The following is a 14,312-nucleotide window of genomic DNA, read 5'->3' on the forward strand; positions in this document are numbered from 1 at the left end:
TGTTTGTTTGGACACATACAAAGAAATAGCCAAATAAAGTACTGCAAAATGTGGAGGCCGTAAACTTGAGACCTAATGTGTACCTAAATGCATGCATGGTACTTTATTAGGTGGACGTAATGGCGGTGCTTAACATATTCACTGCCAGCGACCCGCTAGGCGGATTCGATGTTCGTAGGCGCTTTTAGTGGGTCAGAGTGCTCGAACTAATTGTTGTAAATGTGGACACGCTGGACAAAAGCACCAATTTTTTTTCAGGCACTTTTTAAGTCTAAGTTTTTGATAGGAACCAACACCTCCGTCGGCCATATTTAATTTTATGGCGGCCATTTTGAATTAAAGTTAATTATTAATATCTCGAGTTCTAAGTCACTTAGAATCACAAACTTGGTCTCTAAATATGCATATTTGGGGTCAAGGAATTCAAGACTTATTTCGTTATTCGTTATTTCACAAGTTCTGGAGAGTATGGCTTGTTTTTTTTTCTGCATGGTGGATGGTGTTTACTCTGTTGCCACCAACATATTTATAAGACACGGGACCGAAGTGATTTATATCTCTTCATGACCGAGCGAATCAAAAGGTCGTCGTTTCAAATTGGGAAAAAATGCTTTCTGTCCGGATTGATATTCCGGGCCCCTCTATAGATACTCCATAGGTCTCATTTCTAAACAGTTTGTTTCTCTTAAAATGATTGTGGACTACTTTTGGAAGTTTAGAACATTTATTTATCGTATGGCATTACCGCATTACAGTTACTGGATTTAAATTGAATATTAATCTAAAGATTAAGGTTTGCAGTCTTCAGATACTCGATGGCCCTTTCACTGAGGTTCGCGAGGTCTTCAATCCGTCCCTTGAATTTGGTGAAAGGGCTATCCAGAACAATGTGTTCGACCGTCTGCTCAGGATCACCACACACGCACTCACACCAGCCCCATTTATGCCAGTGGTACATATCTTTTAATTATTTTTAAGTTAATCCCAACCAAAAGTGACTTGAAGGAATTGTCATAGGGACCAACCATCATCCCAGGTAGCAAAATGACGTCAGCGACGTCATAATGACGGCGGTATTACGTCATGATGACGTCGCTGACGTTATAATGACGTATAAATGCTACTGGGGATTCGACTCGAGAGGTATAGTAATTAATGTAATTATCCAGGTAAGGTCAAATGAAACCACCAACATCAACATTAAACGTCTTTATTTCTCAAATATCTAATTAATGCCCTTTTCCAAAGCCGATAACTTATAATAACGCTACAGAAGCCTACAGCCGCTAAAAACCTAACTATAATGCAAGCGTTTCGATAGCCGAAGGTGATTTAACCTGTCTTCGTATGATAAAGACCCTAACCGAATGTTCAGTCTTCTTTTAGCATTTTTTCTAGTACGATTTTTCTGCTCCGGTTTGAACCGAGCTGGTTACAACCGAGGATTGAACCCACGAATTTTGACACCACACACATGAAAGTTTACTTAAGAATTTCTTCCTTGATAATAAAAGTTATTAAAAATGTCACAATTTTTAACCCAGCGGCAGAAAAAACATTACAAAACAACACATTGATTACTAATGTTTTTTTTAGTAATTTGATTTGTAATTTTGATTAGTAATCAATTATTCCAATGGGTGGGTTCTGACAATAGGTAGAACCGAGACAGTTTAATATAGGTACATTATATCAAATTATAATAGGTCAATTCACCCTTAAAATATGATATAGTTTGTCCCTTTCTGCGATAACTTTGATATTAACCATTACATTATTTGCCAAGGAAATTTACATCAATTCCACATCAAACTTTGATCCAGTCTTAAAACACCATGCCAAATATCGTGATATAATAAACGCATTTTCATTCAAGAATTGAACGAAAGATAAGCCATGTGATATTCAACGAGAATTCCCAACCTTAAAGCTTAATACGAATCTCCGAATTGATATATTTGTTAAACAACAAACTTACATTTATTTTAATATTCGGTTTTGAAAAAGGGCGTAAATATTATACCAATCAACATGGACCGATAATGACAATATTGACAATAACATACAAGTAAATATTACTATTATTGTCTGCAATGACTCATTGCTATGCTATCCAGGGTCGGTCTGGTGAATTCAGTTTTCTTTACATTTCAGAAGAAAACTAATTATTACTATTACCTATTATTACACAAATAATTTAGACGTTTTCCCAACAGTATAAGTCTAAACTTTCCACAAACATTTAATAGGTAGGTATAGGGTGAATCTACATTACGTTGTCTCCAAACGTTGACAAATTCAATTAATTAGTAATGACAACCCTTACCTTACCGACCCTTATTTCAATGATTATTCAATTTAAGGTAATCTCGAGTAGTTTTTGTTATTTCATTAATAGGACATCAGGTGTTGTTCAGGATTGTGCATCTTTACTGGTAAAATTGTCAGTTAAGACTTCTAGAGTCAGTTTAGTTCTACTATGCAACACATTAGTTTTACCATTAAAGTTAAGAAGAGATCTTAGAAGGGTTTTTGCAAAATGTCATTTAACAAATGCAGTAAAAATGAGCACACGTTTTACAAGCTTTACTTCAATAGGTACTATAATGCAAACTTTACACTATTATAATGCAAGGTATGGTTAGTGTGTTGAAAGTAATGAATGTTAATAAAAAATAGGATTAAAATAAAAATAAATTATCAAAACGAGCTTATGTCTTTATTAAATGTCTATTCGTAAAATAATCTAAAAATAGCATCACAATTATGATAAGCGACGGTAAAGAACGTAAAACCGCTTACAAATAAATCGAATTAAACAACATAATACGAAATTAACAATTTTAGAAAACCCCGACGTAAACATTAATACTGAAAATGCAATGAGATTCGACAACTTCATATACTTTGCACAAGTTCTTTAACCTATGTAGATTGGACTTACCCAAGGCATTTTAAATTTTTGTGTGTTTAAGACACAAAAATCCAAGATCTAACTTTTTTTTCCCCTGAAGGTATAATATAATAAATATGTATAGCTATTCATAATCCCTTTCACTTGCTTTTATATTTTTGTTTGAAAAATAAAGTATAAAATGGATTTCCATTTGTCTGCATTGAAAGTAAGGACGGTGTGCCCCAAGGATGTAACTTAGGACCCATATTGTACATATGCAAAAGTTATGATTTTCATTGCTTTTAACTTTTCAACCATATATCTTTTTTTGTACTTTGAGCCCTTTTGTTATATTTATAGGTACTGTTATGTTATATTTATAAGTATCCTGTACGGGTTAAAATACTTGTGCTAAATATGTCATTACTTACGTCGAGGCCGATTTTTCGATTGTAATCATATGGCTTTGCAACTTCACAATATTTTTACAAAGCAAAATAAAAACAACTAATTTTAAATAAAATTGAACCTAAACCAATGACGTAGGAACTGATTTGAGGTGGCAATAGGGGAATATAAAAGTGCTTTGCAAATAATAAAATTTGCAAGCCTTTCTTTCCTTAGATATCGCCTTAAATACGGGTTATAACTGCGATCAAATCGTAAAACTTAAAACAAACATGTTTTTCGTTTCTTGCCACCATTATTGTACAAAGATGTTAACTTTCCTATTCAATACAAATGGTTTTAAATATCGAATCCAGCTCAAGGAACTTCAATTTGTACCTACAATCTTTAACAGAAATGGAGCTTCGCTTGCGTATAACCCATATTATCAGAAGGTAGGAAAATTCATTGGACCAGCTATCTATATTAAGTATATTACATAATAAATAACATGAAAATTCAGATTTCTAACTTAATTTATAACCTGGAACACAATGAAATGCATTCGTATTCGATTTAAGTAAATAGTTGTTCAAACGCGACATTGATATAGCCTAATATTGCAAAGAAACTTACAACTGCATGCTACTTGAACAGATGGCGCCACTTACCGATGGTCATTTTAAATCGTTTTCTCTGTGGCTTTTTCAAAAAAGATAAAAGGAGGGTCTGTAAAAGCAAATGTGTCGTGAAAAATCCCAATTACATTATGCTGAACAAGCATTTTAATGTTATCGAGAGATTTGATGTTTTAATATAAGTAAAGTAAACTAGTAAACTCATTAAAGTAGTCCTCATGATTCACAAACGTCACCAACAATAAACAAGAAAAAAACTAAACACATTTACAATACGAGGAGAGTTATCTGTTAAAATAAATAATAACAATAAATTAAACAGTTTCTTCAGCTTTATCAAAACTGCAACACGCTGATATCTTTTACAAAACTATCGAACTGAAGTTTTGACAAAATTGAATGTAAAAATAATCATAATGGACGCAGGCTAGATACATTTTGAATTTTTGGGGTTTTAAAATTAATATCTGATTAATTTCTGATTTTGTGAGACAGAACTCTTTAAGAGTGTCTGAATTATAATTTTAATTGTAATACCAAAAGGAAATAGTCCATAAAAAAAACCACTTCATTTCCATCATTTTCTACGTAATTTGTTATTGTCTAAATGAAAACTTTTACATCTTTCCGATATACTAGTAACATACTGACACGCTTTTAGGTGATATCTCAAGGCAAGTAACTTACTATTGATGTATAAATGTATAAAATTTTCAGTACAACAATGTATGTTACATGATATAAATTATATATAAATAGATTTAAAAGTGGAAAAATTACTGCCTTGGGTGAGACTTGAACTCACGGCCTCTGGATCGATACTCCAGCGCTCTGCCAACTGAGCCACCAAGACCTCATCCATAGTCAGCAAATCTTCCCACTATATGGGTCTAGGGGACCCTAGCGCACCCAAGGCAGTAATTTTTCCACTTTTAAATTTATTCTAAGCTTAATAGCATCGATCGCAGACGTTTCTGCTTGTTAAAAATTAATTTATATATAAATAGTTTTAACAATTCTTATAATTTGAAACATACATAATTATACGATGCTTTTGATTTTGTATAAAAGGACACAATTTATATTTATCATAAATATAAATAAGATATAAAATAATAGATAAGTCTATAAACAGTTATTAGTTCCTTTATTTATTATATAATAAAAAAGTTACAGGCCTTAATATGTCACCTAAGTCCATACACCAGTGTTATTGTAAAACCTTGCTTGAGAACGAGTTATAACCATAAGATCCATCATCATTACATCATTTAAAACATCATACAAAAGAGATGGAACAAATTTTAATAACAATCATTTAAATTAAACACAGTAACAAGGACTCTAAGATCCGGTATTAGGACACATAATTGATTGCATTTTGTAAAACTCCTATAAATAGCACAGAAACATCGCTGATATTGTAATTACAAGTTACAACTGCCTGTAAATAAGACATGTATAACTACTTAAGTTAATTTGGACTTTGTTTCAACTACGTAAAGTCGATTACCCTTCCTATTAAAATAAATTAAGCATTAAAATAAATACAATTAATTTCCTATTATGACAAGCGGGGTACATTCACGATTGTAACAACATTTGATCCATTTTGACAAACTTTATTTTACAGATATCCTCGTGTACTGCTGAATTGATCCGTTCACGCACACATTGACATTAAAGGTGACATTCGAAAATACTGACCGTTTCCATTCCATTGACTAGTAACAAACATACATATTTCAAAAACCGTACTGCCGGTGTCGAGCCGCCATTTTTCTACACTTTCTAACGCGTTGAATTATTTTAATCGTGAGTGAGATGCACAATATCTCACTTGTAGCGTTCTCGGTAGGCCTAAAACGCCAAACTTTTAAAAAAGGTGTCATTTTTATGGGATTAAAAACTGTCCTTTACTTATAGATGACGTTAGTAGTTTTGCCATCTGTAACTAATTAACGATGTTTTCACTACAGACGTCACCACTGTTATATTCGTAGGAACCAATGTTGCCGACTATAATGGAATTTTAGTTTATAACCTCAGTAAACAGGGACGTTTTACGCTTACCTTTAAACGATCGATGCTTAAACCACCCATAGACATTCCAACCGGCCAGTATCCCATACCACCTTCACAACAAACCCGATGATCCATATCACAATCCGCTCCGAGTCACACTACTTTTAACTCGAACCGAAACACTCCGCAAAGGAAATTAGACTACAGCACAGGGTGTTAAAGTGGTTTTTAGACCGGCTTGTAGTTGCCGACGGGCTTGTAGAACATCTGTCCGGTGAGCACTCGGCGCGCGATCTCCTTGAGGAGGAGGTTCTTCTCCTTCTTGATCTTGGAGAGGAAGCCGCGGTTCTCGTTGGCGCGCCGCGACAGGTACGGCAGCACCTCGTTCACGGGCCCGTACGGCACGTACTTGTACGCGGAGTAGCCGGCTTGACCTGAAAAAATTAATCATTGTTAATGGAATGCCTCATACACAATGATATACAGTATTTGGCGGTAAATATTGCGGCTACCATCCATCGATCATCGTAAGTACAACGACTGACAAACGTCACACGGGTAGGTAAGACATATACAATATTTATGGTCATCCTCTTTTTGTGAGAGTGGCGAGTGCGCGTTAAACAAAAAGAGGAGCGCGCGCTACTGGTAGCCGAGCGGAAGATCTACCGCAAGATATTAGGACCCACACGTCGAGAGGATGGAACCTGGAGATGGAGCCAGGCTCCGATGGCTCGGGCACGTAGGCCGGATGGGGAAAAATCGTGCAGTCTGGAGGGCGTACTCTGGAGTACCAAGTGGCCTAAGACCGTCTGGACGCCCTAGGTACCGCTGGAGAGACGAAGTGCAGAAAGACCTCAGCGAACTCCGCGCCGTCGACTGCATGGCGGTCTTTGGTGTTGGAGGCCAAGATCCACTTCGGGTCGTTGCGCCACAGCAGAAGTAAGTAAGTATGGTCATCGGTCGATACTAGTCCATTACTAGACATATGCCTCTAACATGTCACGCCAGGGATCTTCATCTCTTCTCCTACAATCAGTGCTCGCCGCCTATCATCTAGGCTTCACCCATGGCATGCCACTGAGCGCGATCTTCAGCTCTTCTCCAATCCCTGCTTGCTACCTTGCGAATGTCACAGGTCCATCTCGTGAAAGACTCACCGAGCGGGAAGGTGACATGGTCGCACATGCCGAACAGCTGGCCGAAGCAGACCACCTTGTCCCCGGGCCGGATGCCGTGCTGCTGCATCAGCTCGATGGCGTAGCGGACCGTGTCCTCGTTGTGGCTCGCCACCATGATGCCCAGCTGGGAGGCCTTGCCCTCGCGTTCCTGGGGCAAATTACATTAAGATTGTTTATGATTTAAATCCTTTCTGCGTAAGTTTTATCTATATAGTTTTAACTAGTCCAGGGGCAGTAGCCAAGATGACCGTCAAATATCTCATCCAATAGGAGAAAATAAACACACTTGGATACAATCACACTTTTTCTTTGAAAAGTAAATGGAAAATCTTTATTCACCATATTCGGCACATGCCCAATATGATATTGTGACATCACAATATTTGCTCTTACGAAAGTGAAGTTGTTGATAGTTGAACTGACCTTGACCCTGGAAAGGATCTCCTTGAGGCACTTGTGGAAGGACACCGTGGTAGCCTCCACGCTCTCACACGAGGGGTCCTCGTAACCCATCGCCGCAGCTCGCGCGCGCTCCTGTTGACACACACCGTCATTTCGTAAAGAGACGTCTAACAATTAATTTAGTTCTTATGGTTTATTAATGTTATTATAGATACATTTTCTCAATATTAACACCTGACCTGAATTTATTACAGATCTGAAATTAAAAAAATCAAGTTTCAATTTAATATGACTTGATACTTTGTGTAGTAGAGTAGTAGATCTCGCTACGTGCCTTACTTATAGCGTGTGATCAAAGTAGGGAATTGATGAAAAATCAAAAACGGGCCAAGTGCGAGTCGGACTCGCCCACGAAGGGTTCCGTACCATTACGCAAAAAACGGCAAAAAAAATCACGTTTGTTGTATGGGGCTAAGGGGGGCTCCCTTAAATATTCATTTTATTCTGTTTTTAGTATTTGTTGTTATAGTGGCAACAGAAATATACCATCTGTGAAAATGTCAACTGTCTAGCTATCACGGTTCATGAGATACAGCCTGGTGAGAGACGGACAGACAGACGGACAGCGGAGTCTTAGTAATAGGGTCCCGTTTTTACCCTTTGGGTACGGAACCCTAAAAATTACCGGGTTGAGTAATCGCCGATCGCTCAGTTTTTAAGAGCATACGGAGCGATATTCTGAAAAGTCACAATTTCAAATATTGCTTTAGGTAGGGAGTGACGCGGTGAATTTTTCTGTTTTCCGTTAAATTAAAAACTAAGATTTCGCTTTAATCTTTGTGTTTAATACATTTAGGAAGAAAAGTTCTGGTAAGTACCTGCTCGATGTAAGCGCCGCGGACAAGCTTGGCGCCCCAATAGAAGTTCTGCCGCTCGGCTTGCTCCAGGTCGGTGAGGATCTCGTTGTAGGTGTTCTTCAGGTAGGTCTGGTACGTGTTGAACACGAGGAACTTGTCCTGCAACACGATTACGAGATAAATAATAAATACATTTTATAAGACGATTGTACACAAATTTACTAAGCCTCACAGTAAGCTCAATAAGGCTTCTCGCTCGGCTTCATATAGTCCTCCTATCCTAATCTATAACTACTAAAATTAAATCCGTGAATCGCAAATAAAATAGCAGGAGAACCATAGGAGAACCAGTACTTTCAGTACTTTGGATATTTGTTGACATGAACGTGACGTCATTCGCTCTGATTGGTGTTCACCGAATCATGGCGGATTTGCGTATTTTGTAATTTTATTTTAACAAAACATTTACCAATCTCGCTAAATATAAAAAAATAAATGCGTTTTTCGTATTCTACGACTAAAGTTTCATTAAATAAATATAATATTTTAGTGACTTTTAATGAGGGCTAACGCGTATGAATTCGCCGCTAGGGGCGCTAGTGTAGATGGTCTTTTCCATAGTTCGAAATGTCAAATGTCTTTGACTGACAGCTGTTCTTTAGTCTTTTGGACCACCATCAACAGAGGCGCCAACTGGTGAGCAAAAAAACGATAGCCCTCATTACTGTCATCATGCCTATTATGGATTACGCCTATTATTGGCTCGAATGTGGCTGGCCAGGCCGAACTTAGTCTAAAAGATTCTAATGCAGGTGTTACAATAGAGTTGGCCAGACGCGTTATACGTATACGCGTACGAGGGCTTCGGTCTTCGGTCTCTAGGACCGTGCACTTACTACTATATGTCATGAAAACTAAAGGCAGTAAACAAGATATACCTTGTTGTACCGACGCATCATCTCGAGACAGATGCGACTGATGGCCGGCTGGAAGTAAGTCTGTTCAGCGTCGATCATGATTCGCACGTCGGCTTCGTTCGCGGTCTGGATGATGTGGTTGAGCCGTCGGAGCATGTTTCGGAACATCTCCTCTTCCTGAAATAGCAAGGGGAATTTTAACCAAAGGTATACGTTGCTTACTTTGTTCTAAATGTAGCAGGATAATAAGAGCCGTAGTAGTAGTAGTAGTAAAACTCTTTATTGTACAAAAAGAAACATAAAACAAGAGAAAAACGCATCATTTGTACAGTCAGCTGCAGAGAAAAGGTACCCCACGTCCATACTAATTTACAGAACTGTATGCAGGGGGGTGCCTTTTCTCTGCAGCTGGCTGAGCTGTACAAAGGCGAACTTACAGAAAGGGGCTCGTATTTCTGCTTTCGAAAAATTCACTCACTCACGGAATCTCACAACTATCTCATACAGAATCATAATCAGTGTCATTGACACCAAATTCATATCTTGTTTTAATTATAGTTGACTCTACTTGAGAGTCGTGTCCTTTTTATCCTTATCGAGTTATTTGGGGGTTAGTTAGTTAGTGCTTCAGGACATTTCCCGCAACTCGACAACTATTGTGCCTATTTTGCGTGAAACGAGGTAGCGCTACTCTAACCACCCGAGCTCCATGAAGCTATTTGAGGGTACTTTAGATCAAAAGTGTTATTATAAGAAGTAACACAGAATCTGTGACATAATTTAAGTATTTTCGGTCCCCAGTCGCGTTTTTAAGCTCTCGATAATGTTGTTAGTTGTTGTTGTTCCATAATTTTGTCGAGAATAGTATGGAGTTGGAAACCAAGAAACTTGAATAAAAGACCGGCCGTCAATCCCGCGTTCAAACGCTTGGAAAATTTGTTAGATCGAGGATACTATGTGCTCGTAGGTACTGAGTCAGGTAAGAATGAAAGAGAAACACACCTTAGGCAGGATCTGTGAGATGAGCCGTCTCATCTGGCCGGTCTTAGGGTCCGGCACACGGAATGAGTCCGACAGGCCCATGTCCTTGTCGAGGATTCCCGACCAGGGGAACAAATGAACGATACTGTAAAAGAAATACAAATCATACAAAAACAGCTATAAGAAGGTATAGAACAGGATATAAAAGGCGAGCACGAGCTGATACAGAGGAATGAATGATTATTGGATATTGTAAATCTACTTTTGGCATTATTTTTAGCAATGAACACTTGCTAGATTGCAAGTTAGGTTTGCCGTTAGGTTTGAATTAAGTTGTTAATTATGACGAGGACTTACACAGATATGCTACTGGTGAAGCATTAGATGAAGAATTAGGTAATTTGTAGTTTGCCTTGGTAACAGAACAAAAACGTACAAAAATCTAAAAAAACCGGCGGCAAAATATTCTATGGCAAATTCAGACAATCAACCATCGTCGTTTATTCCGTTGGACCAACTAGTAGGTAGGACGGTTTACTAACTTAGGCAAAATACTACGTACATCCGAAAAGTGGATTTCTGGTGAAATAACGTATACCTAAATATGAATCTAACTGATACTTAACCCAAAATTAAATAGGGCATGAGGCATGATGTACCTATAAAAAGAACTAGCGCCATCTAATCGTACCTAGCAGTAAACGATAGTAGCGACAACGCTTACGAGTTACGACAATAGGTAGCGCCACTGACCGGCCCCACGGGAATATGTGCAGCACGCTGGAATAATACACCTTTATTTACTCCCAGGCCGATAGATGTCGCTTCAAATTTATTTAGTTGGATATTCTACCTCCTATAACTTTTTTCGTTAAATTACCGACATAAGTAGAAATGCGATACAGCCTTGACCAACAATATTGAGCACCAATTTTTAATTAATAACTTTGTTATAAACTAATAAAATATTATAAAATATACAATGAATGACAACATTAGTTAAATATTCTTAGTAACTAGGTAAGTACCGTTAGTAGCTATTTATGAATCTAGAAAAGCTCACGAAAAATATGTTCTTATTCTTGTGAAAAAGTCACATGTCCTACGAAGCGATTCGTTGAGATTATTCAGTGTAGTTAATGCTAACATTGTATAAAATATTCGTAATAACCAACCCAACCATTAGAATAATTTGTCGTCCATACAAACGATAAAGGTTCTTCTATTATATTTTGCCGAGCGAATGAAATACAAATCACATTCGCTAATATTTCGCTTTCAAACAAAATGCCATCATTATACGTTTGAGCGTTTACGAATTTACAATGGACATTGGACCGGGAATAGTTTACCGAGAAGCATTAGCCGTGCCAATGTCACAAATAGTCAAATAACGAACAATAGTTACTAAGTAGGTACGACAATGTAGGTGGGTGTCGTTAAAAAAAACTACTAGCCAAGCGAAAATACACCTTTTTTTCGGTGTGGGAATGCTGTTACGCATCGTCCCCCTGACCTGAATTAGGCCCATTAGAAGAAGAAGAAAGAAAGAAGAAAGAGAATACATTTATTTGACGGCACAACATAGTACATAAAAAAGAAAAGCATGCAGACAAAAAAACATTTGGACGCCAAAGAGGATCCCCACTCAGCATAGTGCCGCGGCAAACCGTGGCGCTGGTTTTCTGTGGGGACCTGGCTTAATCTAAAAATAATGGCGACACGTACGCCAACGACACACACACATTATGGAGTGGTTTGTGGGACTCTCACCTCCCGGCTCTTTCCATTGAGAAAAGAGAGGGAGGAGCCTACCCACTAAACCCACACCGGCGTTTCCCACAATATGCCGTTTGGGGGGGCGTCCTGGGAATCCTGGGATCGCGAACATTCTACCACGACCCCCCCCCCCCCCCCCAAGAGCTAACACACATGAGAGATTGCTGCAAAATGGTAAGATAACAGGTAAGGTATGTTATGCTTCGAATAATATTTTAATGCAGTGATTTTTAAAGAATCTGCTTTGTGCTACTGTACGATTGATCACAAGTTGTTGCACATTTCAATAGCTAAACATATTTGAAATTTGAATATTTTATAAAAATGCACCAAAATATGTGGTATTTTTTATAAAAAGGGACCTTATTGTCGATGGCGCTTTCGCCATTATAAACGATGCTCCGATATAATTACAATGACGCGCGACGTTGTGCGGCGTAAGCGCCATCGACAATAAGGTCCCTTTTCATAGAAAATGCCCCATATAAACTTTCAAGGTGAACTGTAACGAATGGAGTTATAGAAGATCATCAATAATTAACAAGAGTTATCAGTTTTGGCAGGCGTCACACATACTGGCATTTCTCATGTTGTCATATATGTTGTCCCATGTGATCGGGATGAGCTAGAAATACGAGTAGACAGCTGAAAGCTATTAATGTTGTACTGTCCTTTCTTAAGTCTCCTTGAGGAGGAAGTTGGGAGAACCTTTTGGCAATTATGGAAGACCATTGATTCATGTAATTCATGTTCAATTGTATGTAGAAATGGGGAAATGTTTTCTTTTAAATTTTAAGATGGTTTTTGCGTGCGACATAATTACAGGTTCCAATTCAAGAGTCACACCCTCTCATTTGGCAAGAGTACAAGAAAAAAGGAAATATACATATTCCAACCACGTATGTGGAAAACACACACCTATAAGGTAATTTAACAATTATACAACTTGGCATTCCTTAGCAGTCCTGTAACTTTTTAGTTCAAAATTTTATACGTTATTTTAAAAGACATTTGTAATGAAAACCTATTTGAACCAGCCAGAATCGACTGGACTCTGGTTATTATTATTAATGACAATCGGTTGTTTGATCGGACGTGACCCCTGTTTTTACTCCCAGCCAAATTTTCCAACGGGTGACTTCGTTGGCAGTTCCATCCAATTTGTCACCAAAAATGACAAGGGACAAATCGATATTGCTCATATGTTTTAATTAGAACTAATGACACACATATTATTAACAAGTGTACCAACATAATACCTTCGATCAGATTCAGTACCCCTAGTCTAAATTTAATTCGATAGGTCACGTAACGTACGCGTTTGCGTTAAGTGTTATTTTGTATGGGATTTTGGGTTTCCAAAACATCCCGCTTGGCGCGCTGTTCAAAATCCCATACAAAAATTGATATAATGCAAACGCGAACGCTCGTCACGCTTTGAATGAAATTTACTGTAGGGGTTCTGACCATCGCATTTAAGCTTAGCTTTTAAATTAGCTACAAACGAGTAGCTTAAATAGAGAGAAACTCCATCGATTTCAATTTTAAGTACGAAATAAAAGATATTTCGCATTAGAAAGATCTCCACAAAATTTAAATTGCACGCCTATTTATTGCACGCCTCAATAACAATAAAGACAACACAGAAAAAAAACAATTGATTAAAGATAGAGACAAACAGACAATCTTTCGGTAGCGAAATCATCGCTGCTAGTCAAAAGAGAGTAGGTAGAAGTTGCAAAGTGATTTAGACCGAATCTCTGAGGTTTACATCTGCGGAGTTCTTTCTATTCTTTCGAAAACAAAAAAATGGTAAATTACTTATTCCTTTTTGTCCATATTACCAACAAAGAAAAAGACGTCCATTGGAAGCCAGCCAGAGTGATTCAGTGTACTGCGAACAACTGAAATAGTTTCAGCGTTTTTGGCAGACGTGTGAACCGACAGTTATGCAACAGTTATGCGACAGAGGTAGGGATATCCGACGCAAGACTATTAATGGAAGAGTTTTTTACAATAAACTTTCATGTATATATTCCTACGTATTTAAGACAACGCAGAATGAAAGAGGTTCATTTAAAATACAAGTATACAAAGTATGCAAAGTATACTCGTAAAATCTCAATTATTCTTGTCTCCATCTTCCAACTTTACAGACTACAATCAAAAAGTACAAAAGTAAGGTAATGAATAAGATATACCTATTTTTATGTTTTACGGGGCATTACCCTTCGAGGTTTTCTGCCTCA

At 37.6% G+C, this 14,312-nt stretch overlaps 1 protein-coding gene across 1 annotated transcript in view; it reads right to left on the reverse strand.

The window, feature by feature from the left end:
• Positions 1 to 1,194: 1,194 nt before the first annotated feature.
• LOC134750066 (proline dehydrogenase 1, mitochondrial) overlaps positions 1,195 to 14,312 on the reverse strand; it is a 53,454-nt gene continuing 40,336 nt past the window's right edge. The window contains exons 7-12 of the mRNA XM_063685154.1: positions 10,306 to 10,429; positions 9,325 to 9,480; positions 8,408 to 8,545; positions 7,551 to 7,661; positions 7,107 to 7,275; positions 1,195 to 6,380 (exon numbers count right to left, since the gene is read on the reverse strand). Coding sequence (XP_063541224.1) covers positions 6,175 to 6,380; positions 7,107 to 7,275; positions 7,551 to 7,661; positions 8,408 to 8,545; positions 9,325 to 9,480; positions 10,306 to 10,429 — 904 coding nt within the window. The 3' untranslated portion in view covers positions 1,195 to 6,174. The remainder of the gene's footprint in view (positions 6,381 to 7,106; positions 7,276 to 7,550; positions 7,662 to 8,407; positions 8,546 to 9,324; positions 9,481 to 10,305; positions 10,430 to 14,312) is intronic.

The sequence above is a fragment of the Cydia strobilella genome, chromosome 19 (genome assembly GCF_947568885.1).
Source record: "Cydia strobilella chromosome 19, ilCydStro3.1, whole genome shotgun sequence".
In the NCBI taxonomy this organism is placed as follows: domain Eukaryota; kingdom Metazoa; phylum Arthropoda; class Insecta; order Lepidoptera; family Tortricidae; genus Cydia; species Cydia strobilella.